The 27,453-nt window shown below is 41.8% G+C and overlaps 1 protein-coding gene and 1 long non-coding RNA gene across 6 annotated transcripts in view; one reads left to right on the top strand and one right to left on the bottom strand.

Annotated features, from left to right (window-relative positions):
* LOC310825371 overlaps nucleotides 1-27,453 on the bottom strand; it is a 54,215-nt gene that overhangs the window by 17,934 nt on the left and 8,828 nt on the right. For 2 of the 4 annotated variants that reach the window (XR_014555219.1, XR_014555220.1), the window contains exon 2: nucleotides 26,810-26,871. This is a non-coding gene — a long non-coding RNA (uncharacterized lncRNA). Of the gene's footprint in view, nucleotides 1-23; nucleotides 232-26,809; nucleotides 26,872-27,453 lie in introns of those variants that run through there. The other 2 variants (XR_014555221.1, XR_014555222.1) reach the window with 2 other exon arrangements.
* PKP3 (plakophilin 3) overlaps nucleotides 12,514-27,453 on the top strand; it is a 65,425-nt gene continuing 50,485 nt past the window's right edge. The window contains exon 1 of one of the 2 annotated variants that reach the window (XM_083756705.1): nucleotides 12,514-12,712. In XM_083756705.1, the coding sequence (XP_083612831.1) occupies nucleotides 12,671-12,712 (42 nt within the window). In that variant the 5' untranslated portion in view covers nucleotides 12,514-12,670. The remainder of the gene's footprint in view (nucleotides 12,713-27,453) is intronic. The other variant, XM_083756706.1, reaches the window with a different exon arrangement.

Raw genomic sequence — 27,453 nt, 5'->3', positions numbered from 1 at the left:
AAACAGAAATGTTTCAACTGTACCTGTGCCTTCCTTTCTTTTCCTCATCAAACCAACATGAGCAGCAGGTGCCAGGTTGACAGCCGTGAGGTAGAAGTCTTCTTATTTCAGTTGCAAAACATAGAGGAAAAACAACCAGCCCTCTCACCTACCCAGAATGCTGTGCTAACAGACCTCCACCAGCAGGACTTGGGAGGCTCTGCCTGGGAAAAATGAGTTTAAGCACATGCTTGGCCTAGTGAAGGGATTTTGTGCTGCAAACCCCTCAGCTGAAGAGATCAGCACTCTGATTTCACAAAAACGTGTGCTGGTGTTTGGTAAATACAATGGTACCTCAGGTTACATACACTTCAGGTTACATACGCTTCAGGTTACAGACTCCGCTAACCAAGAAATATTACCTTGGGTTAAGTACTTTGCTTCAGGATGAGAACAGAAATCGTGCTCCGGCGGTGCTTCAGGTTAAGAACAGTTTCAGGTTAAGTACGGACCTCCGGAACGAATTAAGTACTTAACCTGAGGTACCACTGTACGTTGCAGCAGTGTGCAGAAACAAAGAGCCTGGCAAGACTGATGGTTGAAAGGATAAAGAAAGATTAAGGTTTATTACTCTTGGCAAAGAATGCCATTCTAGGTGTAGGTTATACAAGTGGACAATATGCAGCCAAGACTATCACATGCTTTTAAACATTTTTCCTTTGCTGAGCACCCTGCAAAGAGCAGCACAGGAGAGACCCCACCCCAACCACAGTGATATATTTTGTTTGAAGAAATGCTTGAATGTAAATTTCAACTGCTCATTTGCTCCAGTTCTTTAACTCAACAACCAATAGAGGGGAACAACATGGCTTCAGGTTCTGTAGCTTTTACTTAAAATTACCAAGAAAGTTTGAACTTAGCCTTGGATTCAGGAGGAAGTAGGGCAAGGGTAGGCAAACTAAGACCCAGGGGCCGGATCCGGCCTAATCACCTTCTAAATCCGGCCCACGGACGGTCCAGGAATCAGCGTGGTTTTACATGAGTAGAATGTGTCCTTTTATTTAAAAGGCATCTCTGAGTTATTTGTGGGGCCTGCCTGGTGTTTTTATATGTGTAGAATGTTTGCTTTTATTTAAAATGCATCTCTGGGCTATTTGTGGGGCATAGGAGTTCGTTCATTATTTTTTTCAAAATATAGTCCAGCCCCCCACAAGGTCTGAGGGACAGTGGACTGTCCCCCTGCTGAAAAATATTGCTGACCCCTGAAGTAGGGTGATAGCAGTAGCCTAGGGTAGGCTATCTATCCAGATGTTGTTGGACTACAATTCCCATCACCACTAACCATTGGCCATGCTAGCTGGGGGTTGATGGCAGTTGGGAGTCCAACAACCACATTGGCTCCCACGCCATATCTTGTATTATATGGAATGTCAGGTTTTGTGAGAACCTTCCATCCTCCCATGTTTCAGAAGTTATGGGATAAAATACTGTCAGAGAAAATGTTTTTTTGTATCAGGGATTCATGCAACAATGACCCTCTCTCTTAGGCTACTGCAGGAATAGGTATTCCTGATCCTTAGTTCAGTGGCAAGAAGCAATTCAGCCCCCTCGCCTATCGTACAGCTGAAGCCATTTCCCTCATTCTCGCTGAACCTCAACCTGACATCCAGCTGATTAAAGGTGCCCTTCATGAGATGGCAAGCCCAGATGAAGGAGACAGCTATTGTTTCATGAGGCACTTTTTGTGTGCCTGGATGGTAAACGTTATAAATAGCAACACAGAACGAAAGGTGGGCCTCCAGCTGGTACCCATAAGATGATTTGTTTCTGAAGTATAGAAGATATAAAAAGCCCAAAGTGTTTTGATAAGAATCTTCCTTAGGGGCAAAAGAAGAAGAATGTATCAGATGTAATTTTTCTTATAAAGGGAAGTCTTACAAAGAGAGACAACATTCTAGAAAAAAGATAAATGAATTGATTTTATTTGTTTCTTCTACCCTTCAGGAACATACCTCCTAATGTGGTATTAGCTTGATGAGGCCTTTCACTTTTTTGCCTTTGGGTACCTCACAACTCTCCCACCCTTCACTTAGGTTATTTTCAATAAGGTATTTTTAAGCTGCCACCCACAATGTTACCAACCCCTGGTCTCAGAACACATTCCTGTGTCTACATCCTTCCTTGTGCCAAGGGCAAATGGATAGTATGAGCTATGGCAAACAAGGCTTTCCCTTCAGTTTAATGATCCTGGCTTGTGTCAATTAATCTCATATTCTCTGATTTTAAACTGTGGCTACATTCACACCATACATTTAAAGCACTATAATACATCTTTAAACATCCACTTCCCAAAGTGGCTAGTTTACTCCTCACCTCAGGAGAAAGGTAATCAAGGCCTTTGTTCACCTTCAGTCTACCTAAGAAGCTCAACATGGCTTTTACAAGGCATTCTTGTATCCCTATACCAACAATTTAGAAACTTTCACCGAAGTAATTAAACCAAGTTGTATTGCCTGTGTTTTCTGACTAATGTATGGAAAAGCATATGAATCTGACCTTTGGAGTGTTTGTAAGTAAAACATTTTTTCACTTGCTAAACACATGGTCTTTTCCTGTGCTGGGGAAAGAAGAGACTATTTTGGAATAAACTTAGAAAAGCATATTGTAAAGGTCTAACAGCATATATTTCCACACTTAATTCCGCTGCATTTAAAAAAAAAAATTAAATCTCACCAAAGAGTACTTGCCCCAAATTTGGATCTTGGCATCCAGGTATTCTCCTTTTATATACCTATTTTTTCCTGGCCACCAAATAATGTATGGTGTGAATGTGGTCTGTTTCTGCCCTAGAAGAACACATATTTCCCTCAGCCAAAAAGTCAACCGCAACAACAAAATGTCAATAGAAAACAACACAGCAGCAATAACACAATATAGGGGGACAATAGTGGAACCAACGAACATTATGTGGTGTTGGTAAAAGATAAGATGGGAAGCCATCACCAACTGCACTGTAGGGTGCAACACTGCTGCAAGCATAGGCCAAGGCAAATTGTATAGTTATGCCATATAAGCAAATCAACACCTGAAGCATTGAGCATGGCATCCACGTGCTCGACTCTTGAAGTCAGACAGAATGAGTACAGCTGCTGAACTGGTGTTGACCCGGTTACTAACACCTAAATAGTCAGCCATAGGTAATTATTCAGATATAGAGCAGATCTCAGTGGTGTACCACATTAGCATTTGATTATCCTCCCTAAACACAGCTCTCCTCTCCATCATAGGGCCTTTACACCTGCCAGTGTATGACAAATAGCTCCAGAGTAATACACATGCCTTAATTTTTCCTGACCTACGTTTCACTCTAATTCACAGGAAACAGCATTTTGTAAAACAGAACACTGGAGAGTATTTCCTCACAGTGCAGAGATAATACACAGATTTCACAAATATGCCAGAGGAGAGAGAAGTTGGAGAGTCTTCCAAAGAGAAGGGTGGGGAAAGAATTCTTCCTAATGTCCTTTTGTCTACATTAATTAATGTAAATGTATGCAAATAGAATCTGTCCATTGGCTAACGGTGATGCTAAACTTGCATTAAAAACAGAAACTGGCTGAGAGCATGAATATTTGTGAAAAGAGAGACACTAACTGAAAATGGCAGAAATGCTAAGTAAAAGTCAAGGAATATAGAGGAGGTCACTTGTGGTGACCTCCCAGACAGGGCAGCATTGTAACGAAGGTTGTGAAAGGGCCATGTTGGCACTGAAATAAGAAAGCTGGATAGGGTCTAAAAGACTCCTTATGCAGTGTCACACGCACACACACCACCACCCATGGATGTGTCAAGTGTCATACATGTGACTTGCACACCAACGCATAACTATTAAGAGGAAAAGTACACTGAATTCTATGCTCAAAAAAACCTTATCCAGAGCAGCAGCATTCACATCACCTGCTAGTGGGCCAGGATAATTGGTGGACCCTCCTTAACTAGCACAGAACTGGGGAACGTTTGGGCCCTTCAGGTGTTGCTGAACTACAGTTCCCATCATTTCTAATCATTGACCACCACCTTGCCCCCATGACTGAGCGGGCTCAGGAGCCACATGACAACAGTGCACCATGCGCACATGCCCCATGGCGTGCTGAAGTCGCACACACATGGCTCAGGTTGTAAGCGCACGGCTACTACAGAGGTTGGGGGCCCCGGCTCTCTGATTTAGAATTTTGTGAGGGCCTTGGCCTCCCCCCATACTTGGCGCCCTGATTGATCATGCTCTCTGGGCCTTATAGGAGTTGAAGTCCAACAGCATCTGGAGGGCCAAAAGTCCACTGACTCCTGCTCTAGCAAGTGAATTAGGTGGTAACAAGTTCTTTCTTTCTTTCTTTCTTTCTTTCTTTCTTTCTTTCTTGTTTTTTTTTATCATATAAGATGTTAATTTAAACTTCAAATTCCACTTAGATTTCCGCTAAGCCAAGATCAAATAATATTACATAAAATAAAATAGCATATATCAAAGTAAAATAAAATAATAAATAATTGTGGCCTTCCAATCATTTCCTGATATAGTTGACATTTATGATTTTGAATGTACTTATAATTATTACCTTACTTTTAACATACTTTCTAATACTTTCTTACAACATATCGTACCAATCTTTCTTTGTTTCTTAATATTTTACTTACACAAGGGTCATTCAAACACTCCCATAGATAGCATGTCACTGTTTTTTTTTTGTAGGTATCTATTAAACATTTCCCACTTTTGAGAAAATGATTGCTTTGTGTTACCTCTTAACCTATTTGTTAACTGAGCCATTTCCACATAGTCTAATAATTTATTTTGCCATTCCGTTAACATTGGTATCTTTCCCCCCTTCCAATTAGATGCTATTAATAAACGGGCGGCAGCTATTGCATATAGAAAGATTTCTCTTATATTTTTCGGAATATCTCTGCCCAAGATTCCGAACAGAAAAGCTTTAAAGATTATTTTTTTTTCATCTCATCATAAATAATAATCCCAAACCCCTTAGCTTTACTGCATGTCCATCACATGTGATAAAAATCCCCTACTTTTTCTCCACACTTCCAACACTTATTCGAATTGCTTTTATACATTTTGGAGAGTTTTGATGGTGTAAAGTACCACCAAACCGGCATCTTCATCATGTTTTCTTTAATGCTGTAGCATGCAGTAAAGTTCATGTTTTTCAATGTGCTTTGCAAACTGAATTTCCTCTTTAGACATCTATTCTAGCTGGCTGTTGCTGCCATCTTTGGGATTGTACTGCGCATATACCCAGCTGTCATTGTTGCCATACTTCTTACGTTGCACCATTTTCATAGACAGCTGAATGTGTGAAGACAACGGAATCCCCAAGGCTCCAGTAACATTCAGTGAAGGCGAAGGCATGAGATGCAGATACTTGGTGGAACAAGGTGAATGCGTAGGATAGATAGGAATGCATAGAGACAGGTCTTCCTATGACTATTTATTTACTTGTTTATTTTCAATATTTATACCTTTATTTTTAGGGCAACATCCTCACACAAGATAGCTTCTAGCAGTAGATAGAGATAATGCAAACAAAAAGAATAAATGAAATTTAAACCAACCACCAAGTATTAGTGCCCAGGGTGCAGGCAGGTTGCCACATATTACAGAATTTTGCTTTCAAAACTGTCAACATGCTTCTCTGCAAAATCAGGCTTTAGCCAGGAGTTGTCACCACAGTTATCTGCAATATTGCCTTCTTTCCATTTTCCTCCAAAAATTAAAGGCAAGTTACACATTCACTTTCTTTCTATCATTTCAGCCTTTTTGTGTTGCTTTAACAGTGCTTTCTTGTATATCACCCAAGTATATTTTCACATAATATATGAGTGCTGTTTCCCAGACAGACATCAGATTGCACGTTTTTACAACAATGGGTAGGACAGTACATACACCGTGATTCTGCAGAAGCACAAAGCTTCCTCACAATCTCATTGTTAATGTTTAAAAAGAACAAGTTTCTGGACCCCTAAACTTGGATGCTTGAAGGACAATAACCGTATAAGGTTTTAGAGACTGGGGTTCTTCTTATCAGTACCATGTGCAATCTTTTCCCTTCCGATGACCAGCAAAACCAGAATAAATCATGCAAAGTACTAAACACTGCAGAAACAATACTGGAAAATATTGGGAGTTGTGTTCAATTTGCATAATCTATACAGATTGCAGAATTCATCTTTTATTGGCTCAAGATAGGAATACCTTGAGAAAATTAGATTTGCTTGTTGTTTATGGTGAGCAAGACACTCAGCAAGACAGCTGGGAGTGGACACACAGACGAATGTCCTCTATTACAAATATCCAGACTTCTCTACACACAATTACAGTCAGGCCTAGGTTACACTCATAACTTGTAAAGTGGCTATCAGTCTCCTCAGGCAGACCAATAAATGGCTTGGTTTTCAAAACAACATAATACCTTATTAGAAAATCATTCTGCAAGAGTCACTTTTGAAAGGTGAGCAATTGCCCTAAAGCACTTTTGAAAATCTTGCCTCACTGGTTTGATGCAAGTTTTAATACGCCTTTTGCTTAAAGCCCCGCCCTCCTCACAAAGCAACGAGAAGCAATGACTCCTCAGGTTAGGTAAACCTTAGCTCCTACTTGCCAAGGCACCTATAAGGAATCTCACCCAGCAGAACATACTCTCACTTGTAGCAATATTGCCACACTTTGTGAAGCTGTGTCATCTTTTTCTGACCCTGTGTGACAGTAGCGATAAGCCTAAGAGCTATCAGAGAGATAAAAGAAGTGTCATCACATCAAGTGTGGTGGCTGGAACATTTGGGTTTGGATGTTGAGGAAAACCCAGGCTCTAATCCCCACTTCAGACACAAAGCTAGTGTTGCTCATGAAAAGTTAAATATATTCATCCCCAGCCCATATGCAAACCTTGCTTCAGCCTCTCCCCATCAACAGACTGCACTCTCAGGGAGCCCCACCTGGTAATATATTGTGTCTCGGCTCACTCCACCTATCCACCAGGATAGCTTATGATAACAAGGGCCCATCTACATGGCACCAACACCAGCTGGTTTGCCCAGGGCCTCGGGCTGCTTCGTCTCCTGCTTCTTCCTTGAGTTCCCTCCTCTCATGGGCAGCTCAGGAGATTTTGTATTGGAAGTCCTTATGCACCTGGAAGTCCTGCATGTCTCAAGGCCATTCATTCCTAAGCCCTGCCATTTGGCCACATTGCCCTTTGTGAGCCATGCAAAGGTTCTGATGGCAGCAATCCACAATGGAGCCTTGAGGGAAGCCGCAGGGGCAAACAGCTAAAGGAGAAAGTTCCTCCACTCTCAATATGCAAGAGTAAGTGGCATAAATTCAATGACTTGGCCTCTATTTATTTACTTAACAATCTTCCTATGCCATTTTTCATAAGGAAAATCACAAAGGCAGTTTGTAATAATGGAGAAAATTAAAATCACAACCAACAAATATTATTTATTTATAAAAATATTTCTATACTGTTATTTCTTAAAAATATATTACAGTGATATAAAAACATAAAACCAAACAATAAAACAAGTCAAACAAGTCAAAAGAAAGTTAAGACGAAAAGAAATTTTAAAAACACACCAATATGTAGAATAACAACTCTTGCAAAACACATATAAAACTAACACAATAATAACCACAACAGGTATCAGTGGCTGCCACCATAAGACCAAACCTGACCATGATAACAGAGTTGTCTTAATCCCACTTGTTTCCAGACTAGCCCTCCCATACCCTGAGGCAAGGATGAAATTGAGGGAAGTGTCCTGCTCTGTGCATTGAGCAGATGACACACTGAGACATCCCCGTGGTTTTCATGGAGGTCATGAAGAACCACTGAGGGCAGCTTCAGAATTTTGAAGTTCATCAGCAACACATTCGAGATTGCCAGAGAGGCTGCCAAACAGCAGGTGGGCAGCAAACTAGAAGGATCTCTAGTTTGTTTGGTCCAAAGTCAGGCACAGACTGTGTTCCAGGGCAGGAATGTCTCTGACAAGAAATATGGCATTATTTTGGACCATAGCAAACCCCCTCCAAACCCTCAAGTCTATGTTGGTGCTGTGCTGAGTACCAAGACAGACACAGCTGGGTCGGACTAACCCCAACCAGGTCTCAATTATACATGCTAGTCTGGCTCCCAGCAGACGGAACTCCTTAGCAGAGCATCCAGAATAGGAAATGGTCCTGCAAATATCCACAGCCTTCTCCCTTGCATCATATCTCCCATTCCCATAATAATTATGGTGGGGTTCTCCTACCATCCCACCCTTTGCCAAATTCATCCAGACACACACTGAACCAAATGTAGCTTAATTATTAACGTGCACCATACAAAAATGCAAACATAGACAACTGGGTAGCAGCATAAACTAGTAAAATGCTTACAGTTGCACAAAGCTATTTAAAGATATATTGCAGCTACTGCTACTACTCTGCAGATGTTTCCAGTTAGTGTTGTGTTGGGCTTCTGAGAAGAAGAAAAGGCAGAGGGAGACAGCTGTGCAGTGTGAAGGATTTCCACATGTCAAAACTCCATTCGTTAATGGTGTCATGAGACACCATTTGAGAAATACATGAGCTCAATGCTTCTGCCTAGGCAAGCCCATTGGCACTCTGCCACACCTCATCCCAGGTAAACCAGTCCAGAGGCACATTGTCCTTAAACAAAGGGTGCAGCTTGTCTTATACCAGGTCAAGCTGTTTGTCTGCTCTGTGTTGTCTACTCTGACTGGCAGCTGCTGCCCAGGGTCTCTAGCAGAGAAAGAAGAGTAGTAGTAGTAGTAGTAGTAGTAGTAGTAGTAGTAGTAGTTTGGATTTGATATCCCGCTTTATCACTACCCGAAGGAGTCTCAAAGCAGCTAACAATCTCCTTTCCCTTCCTCCCCCACAACAAACACTCTGTGAGGTGAGTGGGGCTGAGAGACTTCAAAGAAGTGTGACTGGCCCAAGGTCACCCAGCAGCTGCATGTGGAGGAGCGGAGACGCGAACCTGGTTCCCCAGATTACAAGTCTACCACTCTTAATCACTACACCACACTTTCCCATTGTTTACTACCTGATTCTTTAAGCCGGGGTGCAATCCACACCAAGGCCCCTTTTAACTTTATGAGATTTCATGCAACCACATTTGCTGCTCGTTTGGGGCAAACTGTGTGGAATACAAAGCCACTTCTCTCTCTTGTTTTTAACATTCTGGGTTATAAGGTGCTGTGAAAAACTATAAAAAGAGGGAGGTGTGTCAAAGTTATTTGCGCTGCGTCCTTGTTCTTCATCTCACAATGTGGGCGTTGCCTAAAAGGTGACCTATTTTTAAAGAAACCTCAAGTACATGCACATATCTGCAACTGTGCAAACAGTTAATACAAGCTACACAGCTGGGAGGGAGAAAGAATGTTGCCACCCGCAACAAGGATTCTGGTGACCTTTCTTTTCCCTCATCGCCCCCCCCCCCAGCTGCCTTTTCTGGACATTCACACTCTTCTTTCCACCCATGCAATTTATTGCAGGTATTGCTCTCATAATTAACTTGTACAAGGAGAATTTGTACAACTGGAGGTCGGGCAACCTGCTCCCACAAACACATTTAAAATGACATAGGCTACCCATATGATATTTTTTTTCTACAGCTGCTCCCAAATATTTCAGAAGCTGGGTCTCTAGCTCACTGGAAAAGCAGTTAGCTACAAAAGATATGTAGTATCTCACCCAGGTTACAACGTTTTACAAGAGGTCAATAAAAAATTACTAACCAAATGCAATTAAGTGTTAATTGTATGGCTGAGAGAGAACCAAACAGATTGCTGCTGCCAACTCCCTCCTTCTCCTTTCAGTTTGACCATGTGTTTCATCAATGACTTGCACCTCTTTGCCCACATAGCAGGCATTTAATATTTGCTCCTGTGATCCCCGAGGGCATCTGGCTGATGATACCTCAGCCCTTATCCCCTTCCACATCATTTTCACCTCCTTCCTTCACTCCCAAAATAACAGGCACTCCATGGATGGTATTCAAGTAAGTTTTACTCAGAGTAGATATATTGATATATATCTCTTTTCCTATCTTGGGCTGCTGCTCCATCTTGGCATCATTTATTCTGTTATCACTGGTTGGGCACTGCTTTACTTTTGGGTAAAACAGAGGCAAAGTAGATGTTGAGCATTTCTGCCTTCTCTCTGTCACCCAATACCATTTCTTTGTCTTCTCCATGCAAAGGACCTACTACTTGCTTGTTCTTCCTCTTGTTTCAAACATAGCCAAAGAAAGATTTCTTTTTATTCTTAACCTCTCTGCAAGCCTGAGCTCATTCTGAGCTTGAGCCAGTCCGACTTTCCCCTTGCAACTGTTGGTTATTTGTGTATACTCCTCCTTTGTTATTTCCCCGATCTTCCATTTCTTATACTGTACAGTACATGCCCTTCTTAAATCTCAGCTCATCTGGAGACCTGGGAGAAGAACTGGTGGAGGAGGACTGGAAGAAATTTAAGGACTATCTACAAAAACATTGTAAATTGTATGAATGTTAAGAAAGATGTAAGATCGGTAATAAGATGGCTCCAACAAATTAGTTATAATGAAAATAAATCTATATGTAATTGAAAGAAAAGATAAATTTTGGATAAATACTATGTTAAAATTAAAGTTCTAAAAAAGTGAGTTAAATTCTAAAATTTGAGATTCAAGACTGGAAAACTACACTATATGAATTGAAACAAGTTAGCAATTTGCTAGCAAATATATGAGTTTAGAAGGCAGGAACAAGAGATGTGAGGAAGTCCAAAGATGAGAATGAAATGTGGATAATGGAAAATACTATGTTACTATGTATGTCTTTTATTGTCTAAACAAAAATTTTAATAATTATTATTATAAAAAAAAAAATCTCAGCTCATCTGTAAGCTCCTTATGCAGCCACACTGATTTCCTTAGATACATCCCACTTTTCCTCCTTGTTGGCATTGTCTGCATTTGTGCCTTCAATATTTCACCTTTAAGAAACTCCCAGGCACTTTGGACTCCTGTCTCTTTGAGTATTTCTGACCACATCTTATCCAGTAGTTCCTTAAGCTTTTTCAAATCACCCTTCTTAAAGTCTGACTATACTTAGTCAGTATAGTATATGCGATGGCAAACCTGGACAGCATCTTAAAAAGCAGAGACATCACTTTGCCGACAAAGGTCCGTATAGTTAAAGCCATGGTTTTCCCAGTAGTGATGTATGGAAGTGAGAGCTGGACCATAAAGAAGGCTGATTGCCGAAGAATTGATGCTTTTGAATTATGGTGCTGGAGGAGACTCTTGAGAGTCCCATGGACTGCAAGAAGATCAAACCTATCCATTCTTAAGGAAATCAGCCCTGAGTGCTCACTGGAAGGACAGATCGTGAAGCTGAGGCTCCAATACTTTGGCCACCACATGAGAAGAGAAGACTCCCTGGAAAAGACCCTGATGTTGGGAAAGATGGAGGGCACAAGGAAAAGGGGACGACAGACGACGAGATGGTTGGATAGTGTCTTCGAAGCTACCAGCATGAGTTTGACTAAACTGTGGGAGGCAGTGGAAGACAGGAGTGCCTGGCGTGCTCTGGTCCATGGGGTCACGAAGAGTCGGACACGACTAAACGACTAAACAACAATACTTAGCTTTCCTTTGTCTCTGTATAATGAAATCCAAGAGGACACGATCACTTCCTCCCAAGGTTCCCAGTAAAGAAAGAAGGGACAGGGACCCAGAAGGCTCTTCCATACAACCTGTTTGTTGAGGATTCATCCTCATTTGTTTGCAAGGAAATTAGATGACCTAAGCAAGTATTATCTTGCACTTTCCATCACTGTCCTTATCGTGAAAAGGCTGTGCTTTTGGGAAAGCAGATTTGTTGCAAAAGAACTCCCAATCAGTTTGAATGGTGCAACCTGGATGTGTTTGTGTGCGACAGAAGCCCACCTGAATATAGCAACTGGAAGCGTCCTCAAAAGTATGGGAAGAAGGCCAGGCAATGCCAGGCAGGCACCCAGCTCAGCATGGGAAATGAATGGGAAAAGTATAAAGAAACAAAAGCAAGGTTCTGATGATGTGGTAATGATTCATCTCCTTTTTAATCCAGTACTGTATGGTGTTTGTTTATCTGAAGCTCAGCCCTGCCCTGCCAAAGTGCCAAGAGATTACTGGAACCTGAGCTGTAGGTCAAGGTAGCTTTGAATGGAAAGGCTGGGATAGGTTGAAGAGGGCTTGTGTTCCCTCCTTCTGCTTTTTCCTTCTGCCAGGAGCTCAGACCATAGCAAAGTCTCACCCAGCAGCCAGCTGTTGTTGCTGATCTGCAAGATGAGCACCACTGCCACAGAGAGAACAAACTTGTCTTAGGGCGTTTTAAACTTGTGTGAGTGTGTGTTTAAAGCAACAACAAAAGAAAATTAACTGGTTGGGTAACATCAGTGGGTGGGGCTATTTTTTTTGCTTTCAGCCCATCTTAGCTCAGCCTGACACTGCACTGATGGTTACGGTTAAAGAGTGAGAGTTTAATTCACCCAAGTGCTTGCAGAAGGAAGTATCTGCCCAGTCGGCAGCCTCTGGGACCTCAACAGCCCTGGGCTAAGAAGGCACGTGGGGAAATTGTCTCCATCGTCACTGAGAGGATGCTGCAGCAGGGGAACAAACTGCCTAGGATGCCAAACACTGTAGGTCTCCAGCTTTCTCTTTCTGATTTCATGCTTTCATTCAGTCTACACAGGTGGAGAGGTGGATGAGGAGAACTTGGGGATGCTAGTGTTGGGATATTGTGCAAGCAAGTGCTGGGCTGCTGGGTGTAAAATCTCATAGACTCTGGCACAGCATGTGGTAGGACGTTGGTGGGTCATGTAAATATATGGTGGAATGGCACCAGAGCTGCAATCCAGCACCCACTTCACTGGGACCAAACCACCTTGAACTTCGGGGTATTTGCATTTGAGTAAAATTGCCTAGGACTGAGCTGCACAGGACTCTGTCATGAGCAAATCATCCTTTGGATCCTGAAATGGCTTACATCCTGCAAACCAGAGAGAGAGGGACTTGTGATCTGCCATTGTGATTTTCTCTATAGATAGGCAGAATAGGCACAATGAGAGGGTCATCCCACTAGAAAGGATAGCATTTCCATGTCCTCTGCGAACCTTCTGGATGATATTGTTTGGAGGCTCTCAGCTATAAATGTAAAGGGTGGTTGCATGTGAGTCTCCACTTCCCAGCCCCAGTTCCTCTCCTGTCAAAAAGGGGGGATGCCTCTTCTTCAAACAATGGCTAATTACCTTATAATGGAATTCAGCGTCATGAAATGTGTTGAAGGCCTTAAAAAAGATTTGATGGGAGAGATGACTATCAATGGCTATTAGCTGCGAGAGCTCAATGGAACCTACATAACCAGAAGCAAATAACAGAGAATGTCATCACCTTACATGCTCTGCTTGTGCATTATCCAGAGGTGGATATTAGAATTTGGGACTAGAAGGGCCAAAATTTGATCCAGCAGGCCAATTCTTACACTCTTAACAGTAAGCCTCAGATGGGATGTTGAGTGACCGTTTGAAATGAGAGTGGCAATGTACCGGTATTTTGTACATCTGCACATGTTGAGTAAGTGAATAATAGCTTCTGCCACAGAGCTATAGTGGAGCATAAAGTATCATGCTTATAGATTTTAGCAAAACCATTTCACTTGATCTTAAAGGATGTTACTGTAAACCCCTTAATTGGTCAAGCAAGCCATTTCTACAAAATACATGCCATGCTTAAATTTGTAAATTTATGCATGGCATGAAGAAAGTGGATATCTCCAGCAGATAACCTGTGTAGATAAAAATGCTTTAAAACTTGGCTCAGGAGGTTAGATTTTATTTTATTTTTAAAAAAAGAAAAAGTAGAGTAGGAGCATACACCCAACTTGTCTGATCTGAGAAGACAGACCTGGGCTTGTCTCACTGCTTGACTTCAAACCTTCTCAGCAGCCCCCTGTGGGCCTCAGTTCCCCACCTATAAAATGAGAGTTAGCAACATATTTCACAAGTCTGTTGTGAAGATGAATAAAAAAATACCATAAAATCAAAGGAAGAGGAGCAAGAAGGAAGAGAGAGCAGAGGTGTAGCATGTGGGAGTTTCACAAACATGGTTGCCAACATGTCTATTCAATAAGGACAACTTTATTAGGAGCAGTTGATCCAAGATCACACATCACATTCACTCTCAATGGGCAAGAGTGGAGGAAAAATGGTCAAAGAAGAAAGGGAACTCCTGCCCGCGAAATGAGTGATAGCTTATGCTTATGCTCAGCTACAGACTGAATATTCATTAGTGAGAAACTATTTCATTACAAGTTGGTGCTCATCAATTTGGTTTGCTGTTGCATATTCTGCAACTTACATGTGCCAGAGGCAGTGGTGGTGGGTGTGGGACTGAAGGAATTGCTCACTCTGTGCATTCCTTCCACACCCTGGCAGCAAAGCCCTCCTCTGGGGAAGAGCAGATTTAGTGGAATCTGGAGAGGGTGGGATGAAATGCAGATCTTGATGTAGCAGAGAGATGGCAATTTTTGCAAGCTGAAGATGTTTATCAACCCTACTTGAGAGCCTTTCCAAGAGGCTCAGGCTCTTCTCTTAGGAATTCTTCTGTTCATGCTAAAACATGTGTGTAGGCACCTGCGAGGACCCCTCCCTATAATTTTGCATATACATGTCCAGCATCCTTTGTATTGGCTTCTGTTTGCAGGCAACGCCCACTCCTACCCTGGGATGCTGAAGGTGCAGGCCATGTGGCAGAGTTTACACTGTTCAGGAATCTGGGTGGCATCCAGTGCTCTGGTACTTCATCAATTGACTCAGATTGTAAATCTTTCATTAAAAAAAGAAGAGGTGTGTCTCTAATCCTCATCATAGCAGTAGTAGTACGGGGGGGGGAACAGGAATATGTACAAAAAATGTGCAACTCAGTGAAAAGTAATGCTCTGCTCACATGCTGTTGTTGTTCTGGCCTCTGAAAAGGGAATGCCTCTGGCCAAAGGAAGCAAGAATGCCTCTTGGTTGTGTCGCAACCTCCAAATGTCAGATAACACACAAATGAGGCATGCTAATTTAGTTCATCTCATTTGCACATACATAATTTGCACAACTATCTCCAGATCGCCTTCCCTTAGTGTTGCCCTTTATTCTGAACATCCTTCAGTTGTAACTCTGTTAGTTAATTTCCAACATTTGTAGACTGCTTTTCTTCATAAATGGGCTCAAAGCGGTTTATAGAACAATCAATAAGACATCCATCAAATAAAATCAGGATTGGAACAATAAAAAAGGTCAAAACATGAAATAGGTCTAATGGAACGTATTGAAGATGCCTGCTGGAATAGACAGGTCTTTGTCAAGTGCTTGAAGTTCAACAGGAAAGAGGCCTGTCTGATCTCAAGTCGCACAAGTCTTGGTGAACATCAGAGGTGCATCTGAGCCATGGGGGACCACTAACAGAGGCAATATTTTTCACAGGAAATATTGCTCCCAGAAGAAAAGAATAACAAGAAAGTTTAAAGCAGAGGTGGTCATGTAACTGATGTTGGACGTCAACTCCAGCCAGCATGGCCACTGGTCAGGAACGATGGGAGCTGTAGTCCAACAACATCTGGTTGGCCACAGGTTCCCTTTCCTTAGTTTAAAAGGGCCAAGGCAGGGGCCTAACCAAATCCCTCTTGGCCTCTGATCTGCTATCCAGTACTATGGAATATGGCTAATTCAAACAGTATGCAAGGCTGGAATTCTGCAGTGAAATTGTGGTTCTGGAACTGCTCTAGAATGGTCTTGAGCACATCCTAAAACCTGTTGGATCCTGCCAAAGTTTTGGAGACTCTACTGGATGAAGACGATTGACCATTTGCCAACTGACATCTTACAACACTGGACATAGAACTACTTGGTAAAGTGGTCATCTGTTGCCCTGCCAAGTAGTATGGAAACTCTTGCCACACTCTGCACCTCTTCAGAAATCCAGGGAAGCAGGGGGAGGCTGATAAAATTCTACTCGACAATACAAATGACCTGTTTACCAGATCTGTAGTCACCCAAAGTCATGTGTGCCATATGGCACACATGGTGAAATCTCCAGACCTGTGTTGTCCATTTAAAGTGAACTACTACATTCAGGATCCACATAGGAAATAAACCTGATAAGTTTATTAAGAGGCTTATGTAGAACTGCAGAATTCTTTCTCCATATTTGGCTCATCAGGCTGTTGGGACCAAGCCATACCCACTTCCTTTACACCTGAAGGGAGATAAAACATGGCCAGGCCAATGGGGGTTTTATGGTTTGTACAGTGGTACCTCGGTTTAAGAACAGCCCTGTTTACGAATTATTCGGTATAAGAACTCTGCAAAACCGAAAGTAGTATTCTGGTTAGCGAACTTTACCTCAGTCTACGAATGGAAACCGAATGGTGGAAGGGCACCAGTGGCGGAAGGCCTCATTAGGGAAAGCACATCTCGATTTAAGAACGGCTTTGGTTTAAGAATGGACTTCCGGAACGGATTAAGTTTGTAAACTGAAATATACCACTGTACTGGCAAAAATTTTATGATGTCAGGTGGTTGCCAGGTGGGTGGGTAGCTAACTCATAGAACTACCATGCCCAGAGTTCCTTGGGGGAAGATTTGTCAGGTAATCCATTTCATTTTTGTGGAATAGCAAGCACTGGAGTATATCACTTAGTAAGTGCTTGCTTGAGTTGATGAGATAATAATTTGTAACAGCAGTTTCACCTATACAAATTACCACAAGATGGCTGCAATGATTGCATGGGAAATCTACCTTGTAAACCTCACCCTGATGTGCATTGTCAGAGGAGTAGCGCTGAGTGGAATAGCTGAAGATCGTCTTGCTCTGGAAACAAAACTAACCCAACAGTAGGCTTGACCAAGTAATCTGCATTCCTCTCCACACACCTCTTTGCCAGGGCACACAAGCCATAGCTTTTATGAGCTCTATAAATCTTCTGCAAATTTAAACTGTAACATAAAAATGTCTCTAATTGGCCTTTTACCCTCATGCGGTAACAGTTCTAGTGCTCTCCCATTGCCTCCATTGTGACACATGCATTTCCCCCTCACCCCTGGCTCAGTTGCCTTTGGACATTCTAAATGTGATTTCATAACCTCAAATTATGCACACATCAAACTGCCCTTCAATGACTGCCCTTCCCCTTCAAACATTAAAAACAATATATGGGAAGATTGTATTGATCTCCTATCAAAACTATTTGCATTCTGACTCTACTACTAGAATAATTCACAATGTTGCTGTTTCAGTGGATAGGGTTGTTGTTTTTAACCAACCAACCTTTCATTGGGTTTCACAAACAGGGATCATAGGAATAATAAATTATACAAATAAACAGACCAAGCCTTCTCATGCCACATCACAAAAACAGCACAATAAATATGCAGTGATATCTACAACATATGGTTCATTATTAGTGGTCAATGTACAAGTTCTAGGTTCATAAAGGTACCCCTGCCCGTACGGGCCAGTCGTGTCCGACTCTAGGGTTGTGCGCCCGTCTCACTTAAGAGGCCGGGGGGCCAGCGTTGTCCGGAGACACTTCCGGGTCACGTGGCCAGGTTCATAGAGTGTTTAAATAGAAACAAAAATGAAAACAAAGGGGAAATGTGATAGAACGGAGCTAACATTCATCATTTTATAACTAAAACACTTAATCAGCAGCTCTGGGGGTTGTGCTTAGATTAAGTATGAGTAATACTCATTTTTCCTCTTACGTTACCAATGAAACAATACAAAGTGTTGGTATATTGATGAAAGTGGTAGGTGGGGGTTCAAAGTGATGATGATAATTTATGTTTAAATTTAAATTTAGATCAGCCAGATTGAGCCAAATGCTGTTGGTGGTAATTGTTCATTTTCTGGAATACTGGCATGTGTTATGAAATTAAACCACACCAGGGTAAAAACCATCTTTCTCGATCTGTCCACATGTTAATCTCGCAAGGAGAGCTGTTTCGCAAACTGTTCAGTATCCATTGTCTATTGTTGTGCTGGAAAGGTACTTCCAGTGTCTGGCTATGTTGTGCTTCGCCACTTGTGATAAATGGCATATTAATTCTTTCTCTATTTTGTAAATCCAGTTAAGTTTATGAGCCCACCATTGTTTTGGAGGGAGAGGCTGCACTTTATATTGGTTGGAAAACACTTAGGCTATTGTGCAATTGTGTGTGTGTGTGTGTGTGTGTGTGTGTGTGTGTGTGAACTTTTCAATTTTACATCTCAAAATAATCATCTTTCATTATACCATACATTCAATGACTTCCCTCCTTCCCCTTCCATGGTTCATTTAGTTTATCCACCATTCCTGCATATTTTGCTATAACCATCTAATTCAGTTACCCTATCTTACATCACTCTAATATTTATTATACTGTTGAATTTACCTTAATGCTGCCAGCATTTTCAACTATGCACAATTGTTTTCCATATACTCAGTGAAATTCTTCCACTCCTCTTTAAATACCTGTTCTTCTTGCTCTCATTCTTAGACCAGCTAGTTCCACATATTCTATCATCTTAAGTTGCCAGTCCTTCTTACCTGGGACCACTCTCACTTTCCATTTTGGGGCTAACAAAATCCAAGCTGCCATATAAATAATATATATAAATAAGTTTTTCTGGCAACTGGAGACCTCTGAACAATTCCTAGCAGAAATGCCTCCGGTCTTTTTGAGAAGGTTGTTTTAAACATTTTTTTCATCTCATAAATCATTTCCCAATGTTCTTTAAGCTTTTTACATGCCCACCATGCAATAGGTTCTAATGTGTAATGTTTCATTTGAGGCTTCCTTAGCTCTGAAATAATTTACATCTTCTCTCTTTATTCCTTCCTTCCTTCCTGTCCCTCTTTTCACTTCCTAGTGAGGCCTCAGAGGTAGCTCAGTCAAGGAGGGAGAATAAGATGAGTTAGTTAGACCTATGGAAATGTTATCATGGGCACTTCTAATTTGTCACTATTTTGGGGTGTGATTCAATCATATACTGGCAAATTCAGGTTGTGCAAATACAGCTTATTGCGAGCTTTTGTGCAAGAAACCCACTTCCTTAAAAAAAAAAAAAGAGGACTTTTCTGATGAGGAAAGTGATGGGGCAACACGGTAGAATGTGTGAGATAACACTTGCTTTGATACAATGAATGCTCATTCAACAATCAAAGTAATCTAATCCCCCTGCAAACAAATCAGGATGAAGGCTCAACAAACGTAGCCATTTGATTCATGACTGGCTTTGACATGGTTGGCACTGTTTGCTCAATGCGTCCTTTAGGAGGCAGCCACACTTCCTGTTTCCCTCTCTGTATTTTATAAAAATGATTGTCACTTGCCTTATAAAATGATGTTGTTAAGCAGTACATTAAATCCCCCTCAAAACCCCCATGATGTGCTACTTCTAGCTTTGTGTCAAAGATCCTGCTCAGAACTGTGCAGAAATGCATGTACCCCACATACACTATATCAATATAATGTGATATTTTACATTTCTGAGCATGCAAGCAGTATGCATGGGCAATTGATGGACATACCTGTTGTTTACAAGAGGCCATTTTAATGCATACACCAACAGGGCATTTTACACATGAAGCTTAAAGAGGCTTTTGCCTTAGTTAGGTTTGTAATTGAATTGAATCACAAAAGCTTCTGTTCTCATGAGCAATAACCAGCCATTAACAGAACTAGCACAAGAGAGGCTCAAAGGCAATTTAAGTCGCATGTGCTAACATCATTAGCATTTATTTCTATATAGCACATTTAAATTCTTCCCAGTAATTTTTACAACAGCCTTGTTGTTTTTGCAAGTCTAACACAACTATTCATCTGGAAATGATCGCTTTTGTTGTTTATATTGCACCACTAAGGTACACACACTTTACACAGTAGAAGAGGACATCTCTCTGTTCTGCGGAGCTAACAATCTAAAATTCACCACAGTGGAAACAACACATGAAGGGGAGGAACACAGAGGCTGGATCAACATAGAAGCAGTATGCAATTGCATGCACCTAGGCAAAGGCTGACCTATAGCAGGGCATGAGAACTGGGAGATGGAACCAAAGGTGCCACTGAAAGGGATTTGAAGGAATCAAGAGAAGTGGCATCCTGCAGCAGTTCTGGGAGGTAATTTCAAGCATGTGGGGCAGAAAGAACTCATAACCCACCTACTTTCAGCAGCCAGAAACACCATAACCAGACACTGGAGAGACCTGTCAGGAGTAAGCATGGACCAATGGTACCAAATAGTATGGGAAACAGCCCTACTGGAAAAATTAACTAATAAACTGAAACTGACACGGGGACAAACAGAAGAAGACACCTTCACCCCGGTATGGCTCCCCTTTATCACATACACAGCCCAACAGGACAATGACAATAATCCACCAACAGCATACAAATCAATATGGCTAACTTGACCCAAAACACCCACCCACCTCACTCACACACGAAAACAAAGATCACCACAGCCAATCACAAACAAACAATCACATCCTAGGCCAACCCCAACCTCTCTCACCACCAAAGGAACACAAGTGAACAACACAAGCATGCTGACACCAAACTACATACATTAAGCATAATAGAAACACCGCTACCCCACCCCACCCCATCCATCTCCCCTCCTTCCACCCTCCTTTCTTCTTCTTCTTCTTTCTTTTTTCTTCTCCTCCTAATGCCTCAACAAATGAAATGGATTTGTAAAAATGTTACACGGGAAAAAAAAAAATACACGAGGCATTACACTTACACTGTAAAACAAGAAAACCCTTAATAAAATATATTAAAAAAAAAAAAAAAGCATGTGGGGCAGTAAGAGAGAAAGGTTGGAGTCTTTTCAGGGAACAGAACTTCACAAGGCTCAGGACAGAGGGGGGAAGATCACAAATGGACAGGGATATATGTGAGAGATAGGGGATGGAGGGTTTCAGAAGTAAGGGTAATAATAATTTGTGCTGAACTGATAGCATTGAAAGCTGCCTTATACCAAGTCAGATAATTGGTCCATCAAGATTATTGTTATTATTATTATTAATAATACCCCACCCTCCCTCACAAAGGAGTCCAGTATTATCCACACTGACCGGCAGAAGCTCTCCACGGTTTCTGACAGGGTCCCTCCCAATTGTACCTGGAAATTTTCAGGACTGAATCTGGAACCATGCAAAACAGATGCTCAACCACTGAGCTATGCTTTTTTTTCTAGGACAGGAAGTCAAAGGAGGGTTTTAGGGAGGCATTTCATGTGATCAGAATGCTGAGAAAGGTGTATTATTTTGGCAGAAGAATGCCTGGTAGATGCAAGGGGATTAAGAGGAAGCAATGGAAGACCAAGGAGGAGAAGATTGTAGCTGCCTAGCAAGAGAGGACAAAGAGGAAGAGCCACATTTTTACAATGATATAAAGGGAGAAGTGACATGACTTGACCACAGACTCAATATGGGGAATAAGGGAGAGAGAGAAGTCAATAATAAAGTCAAAGCTATGTGCCTGATCAATGGGGGGTGGGGTAGTAACATTGCCAAGGGATAAGGAAAGCATGAGTGGAAAGGAGGGCTTGGAAGGATGAGGTGGTCAGTCTTGGACATAATGAGTTTAAGATGTTGGCAAGCAGAGATATTGGAAAGGAAGCTGGAGATGTGGGACTGAATTACAGGGGAGGCAGAGATGGGTGTCATCTGAGTACAAGTAGTACTAAAAACAATGGCTATGATGAGGTCACCCAGGGATAGTGTGTATGAAAAAGAAGATCAGGGAGCTGAGGATAGATGGTGATGAGAAGCTGGTAGAGATCAAGGCAGAACTAGCTGGTCTGGTGCTAACAGTGGGAGGAGATTTAAATCAGAAGCAGCTTCTGCCAGAATCTTTCCTGTACTGGAAAAAAGGAGGAACTGCTGCAGACACAGCATTAAAGAAATAGGAATGACAAGGAAAAGGGGAGTCAACTGCCCTAGTTGCGGAATAAGCACTGCCAAAGGTACATGGGTATGGCAGGTGTGTTGTATGTATTCATAAGGTTCAGTGGTATAGTGAAAGTACCGCGATAAGCTATTAACTTTGAACATTCAACTTTTATTTATGTGTGTTGTAATGTGTTGTAATGTGTTGTAAATGTTGATGTAATCTTCTATCAGAGATGGGCCGGGAGCAGGAAGAATTAAAGCAGCAGAGTAGGGAGGTGCATATCCCCTTTGGTGATGGAAGCAGACCTCTCTCACACACCATAGTTCTGTGGGGGCATGGCAGACCCATTTTTAGATCTCCTGTGGACAGAATCTTCCTCTGCGCTCACATTCTGAGTGTGCTGCTGCTGCTGGTGCTGCTGCTGCACAATTTAATACTTGGTCCTGTAGCTCATAAGTTTGGATGTTGTGTTAGTGACACAGGGTTTATAATAATGGTTTTATTACATTTTTATGTTTTATATTGCACACAGCTTTGAGATTTATTATCACGGCAATTAGTTTATAAGTGTTCCTCAATAAAGTAAATGAAATAGTTGCTATCATTACCACATTGACCTCTCCCATCCCCTATGGGGAAAGTTGGTCAATGGTACAATGAGCACAATTTTCTCTGTAGTCTGGGCAAAGTATGGGATTTTCTTTCTGGAGTTCTTGACAGAAGAGTACTAGTGTCAAGTGCTCAACATTGCTCAGGAAATGTAAGAAATGAAACCAAAGAAAACCCCAGTGAAGTTTTGAAATCGGTGGTTGAAAGGTTGACTGCAATTTTGAAAGGCATCTATTTTTTCCCCAAACAGACAAAAACCTGCTTCTTAATTTCAAGAACCATCCTGCAAAATTGGGTTACAATGTCTTAAGAGGTGTTCAAGTGCATAGAGAACAGACAAACCATTTTCCAAAATATATAGTAGTTCTATATTAATGTTAAAGGTGAGGCACAGATAAACTCGGAAAGGAGAGTTCTAAATGGCTGTGGTTAATGGAGGTTGGACGAGGCTACAAGCCCAACAGTAGTAGCAAGAGAATCATACTACTCACACCACTAAGAATACTGGTCAGTGTTTCCTAGGCAGCCACCTACTGCTTTTCAGCTATCAGTTTTCTTAGGCTGTATACACATTATTAACTAGGAAAGCATCTAAGTTGTTCTTTTTCTCAATGCACCAGAACACAGTATTGGCCAAGAAACAACAGGACAGATATGGATTGTGGAGAACATTGTATGTACACCCAAACCAGCAGTGGCAGCACACTGAACGCAGAGCAATCAGGAGTGTATACACAGATATTGGGATGGCTAGAGGGGGGTTCCCAGGCCTGTGGCTGGGTGTGGTCAACCACAGGCTTTGTATGCGAGACCTAACTTGCACATGGAAAGGTAGCATACTTTAGAAATTGCTGAAGTTGGCTGCATTTCACATTGGAGGGCAGAGCTGCCATTTAAATTCAGTCCTGCCTGTTTTATTAGTCAATCTGCTGCTGCCTCCAAGCCACACCGGAGGAGAATGGTTTGGGGATTCATTGCACTTGACATACACACTGTGTGTTTCCTACAAAGGAAAACATGGGCAGGTAGTGCTGGAAGAGATCCCTGAGCTGTGGGGAGCCAGTGATCCGAATCAGAGCCAAGCTCAGATGCAGGGTGTTTGTTAAACACATGCTCTTCTATTTGGCTATAAAGTGAAAGCGGGTGCTCTGCCTTTATCACTAAACTGACAGCAGGGGGGAAACTGCCCTCTCCTCTGCCTTCCTTCTCTGTGCTTTGTTGCTTTAATTCCACCCCTAGCCCAGCTGCAATACCAAGGAAATTACTGGGGTATTATTGGGGTATGGTGGGGTGATCTTCCAGCAGGTGAATGCAGGACAGCAAAGCTGGGGAGGAGGCAGTTTTTGCTCCCATTGCCCCCCATGGTCCATTTAGTGATAAAGGTAGATACCTTCCTGCTCTATAGCCAAACCAGCAAGTACGCATTTCAAAACAAATGCATCTGGTTCGGCCCTTGCTTTTTTCACCTGAGGAGGAATCCAGTTGATTACCAGACAGTCAAGGCAGCTGGGATAGTAATGTCTGTTTCCAGCAGCGGCAGCAGCAAGCAGTACCGGGCAAGTGCTGACTTGTGCTGTGACGGTTTTCCTCCACCAGGCCAACTCACATCACCACCCTCTCCTGAGGGGGAGGCTAAGACTAGAGTTACACGCACACCCCATCGTAGGCCTTGTAAGAGCTAGGCCAGGATAAGAGACACAAACGTGTTGCCTGCTTTCTACTAAAACTGGCAAACTCGCCCTTTATTTGGCAGGCAGTCGCTTTTCTCTCAGCACAAGCTATTTTGTTTTGTTCACCTGGAGCATGGAACTGTGTGTGAAGGAGTGAGTCTGTCAAACAAAGTGAGAACTAGAAAAGATGTTCAGAACACAGAGCTCCTCCTTTCCTTACTGCCTCACTGCTGCTTTATTCCACCATCTCTCCCTGAAAAAAGGCAGATTCCTTTCATCCTTCTCTCACACACAAGAATTTGTGTGACTTGCCTAGGTATGGAGAATGGGTGATGGGCTTGGCCCTACTTACTGCTGACCCTTCTGGCTTTGTCCTTCTAACTATCTTTGAGTTGAGGGCACCACCCATGTGCCGTCTCACACAGAGCCCCTTTCATTTGTTTCCCTTAATGGCCCATCACCCAGGCTATCATCTCAACACAGAAAGCTAGCCTGACTCATATTTTAACACTAGAAGAATCTTACATACAGCCTACTTCCTCCCCGCAAAACTCATAACAACATTTCTACGTGCCAGAAGAAGATGACTTTTAATTTGTAAGTTATGCAATGACTTCAAAATGGCTGCCCTCGTATGAGAAAAAATGGTAGACCTCAAAAAAGAAGCAAACCAGAATGGTGGCTCTCAGTTAAGCATTTCAAGAAGTGTTTCAGTAGAGGAGCTCTGGGATATCCCAGAGGCAGCCTTGTCAATTATTTTCCTTGAGGATTAACCACCTGCTCAAGGATGCGTGCAGCTGTTGGCATTTATTTAGGGATTAATCTGAAGAATAAAAGCACATTTTTGTCCAAGGATTTTTGTGGAGTAAACATATATGTATGGGGGAAGGAGCTGTCAACTGCACTGGGAAACAATTATGTAAAAATTAAAAGACAATTTGAACAGAGGCATGTAAGTTCCTGGGTGAGGTTTTCTATCCTGCAGAGGAAGGCATTTGATCATAGGGCTAGCCTTCCTGCCTCCTTTATTCCCTCATTATCAAAATTTATGAGTGGCTCCATGATAGCAATGGAGAAAATAAATAAATAAATGCTTTACAGTACTTATTTCATTTGTTTTGTAACCTATGACAACAACTATTGCTGGTCAGTTAAGACAGTTTTATTTGCTACCATCTAACCCAGTGGTTCTCAAAGTTTTCTCTCTGGGCCAAACTTTCAGAATAAAAATTTGCTTGCACCATACTGAAGTTGTTACTGATAAGAAATACATTGGGGGGGGGGAGAAACAACTCATAACAGTGCTTGATTGATTATACAGAAACACAACTACTTTATAATATGATCATGAGACATTCGAAAAGAATAAAACAATGCAGCTACATAAGTACATGAATCATTCCCAAAATATAAAAGAGCCTCTTATATATGTAGTATGTATACAAACTCAGTGAAAGGTATGAGCTTACTTTTGCCAGGTAATCTCATTTATATTAGGTCTAATTTGAGACAGACAAACTCTCATATCCTCATCAACACCAAAAAGCCTTTCTCTTTTCTGGTCTTTCACATTTGTCACAGTTGAAAATCCCTGTTCCATATACATATCTATCCATAAAAATATTATATTGATACTCTATGCTACACTACTCAATTGTACTACATTGAAATATTTAAATGTTTCTTTGATTGTTCTTGAATCTTCCCAGCACGCCACACCATTTGAGAACAACTGATCTAAGAATAAAAATGAGAGCTTCTTTTGGGATTAGTTCCTTAAGATCCAGGTAAACGCCCCATAAGGTTACTCATACATCTACTCTCTGACAAAGTCATTCGTAATCTAATGAGATGCTGGAGTTTTGTTCTACGTTCAAATTTTCTGGGAAACGGATGCACAATGTATTGTTGTTGTTCAGTCGTTTAGTCGTGTCCGACTCTTCGTGACCCCATGGACCAGAGCACACCAGGCACTCCTGTCTTCCACTGCCTCCCACAGTTTGGTCAAACTCATGCTGGTAGCTTAAGAACACTATCCAACCATCTCATCCTCTGTCGTCCCCTTCTCCTTGTGCCCTCCATCTTTTCCAACATCAGGGTCTTTTCTAGGGAGTCCTCTCTTCTCATGAGGTGGCCAAAGTATTGGAGCCTCAGCTTCAGGATCTCTCCTTCTAGTGAGCACTCAGGGCTGATTTTCTTAAGGTTAGGTTTGGTTAGGTTTGATCTTCTTGCAGTCCGTGGGACTCTCAATATATATTTCCCTACAAAATGATAGGTTGTATCTTATGTGGTAAGAGTAAAAAATCTTCTGTGTCTTATAAAGTAATGTTCGAAGCAGGCCTATATCATTTCAAATATCTACTAAACCATCTGTTCAGGCGAAATTAAGAAATGGAAGGAACTTTTCAAAGTAAAGAGCATATGATTACATGACATGTTCTAGTGTTTTATAAAGTTGTTGTCTATATTTTCCTCCACAAGTCTAAACACAGGAGTAACTGCAAAAGATTTGCTGCTAGGGACAACTTACTTGTGATGATGCCTGGTGATCACATAAAGAAATCCGGGGGCGGGGAGGACAAGCAGTAGTTCCTGAAATATGAAGAAAGCATTATGTGCAAAGCTGCTATATTCTGGAACAAAACATAAAGGAGATCCGCTTATTATAAGCAATATTGCATTCACCTGGCAACCGGGATGGAATTAAACTACTATTTGGGCTTGCAGAACTCATTTTCCGCCCCTGATTTCTCTGGGCATGACTGGCGATTCATGAAATAAGGGGAGATGCTGTGCTCCCGGGACTCAGTACAGAGATCTACATTCACTTCCTGATGGGTGTAAACCCTGGAAACAATTCAGTAGCTGCAGTTCCTCCACCTCCAGGAGGCTACCTATAAAACTTAGGCAATCATCACTGAATTGTTACATTTGTTTTGGGTTTTTTTGCTAGTTATCACTGTCCCTGCAGCTTGACCCCATCATATAACCCTGGGAAGCATGGGTCTCAGAACAGTACACCTTTGTCTCATATCTGTGCCTTAAGCCAGTCGTGAGGATATAGTCAGTCAAAAGCATCTTCTTAATGGCATATTGGGTAGATGTCGATAGCACAGTATGCACTTGATTAACTGTGCAAGGTCGTTAAGATTCATGCTCCAAAGAGCTTATGAC

Source organism: Podarcis gaigeae (genome assembly GCF_964106915.1).
Source record: "Podarcis gaigeae genome assembly, chromosome: 1".
Taxonomy (NCBI): domain Eukaryota; kingdom Metazoa; phylum Chordata; class Lepidosauria; order Squamata; family Lacertidae; genus Podarcis; species Podarcis gaigeae.
Note: the sequence above shows the minus strand (reverse complement) of the source record. Positions and strands in the feature narration are given on the sequence as shown.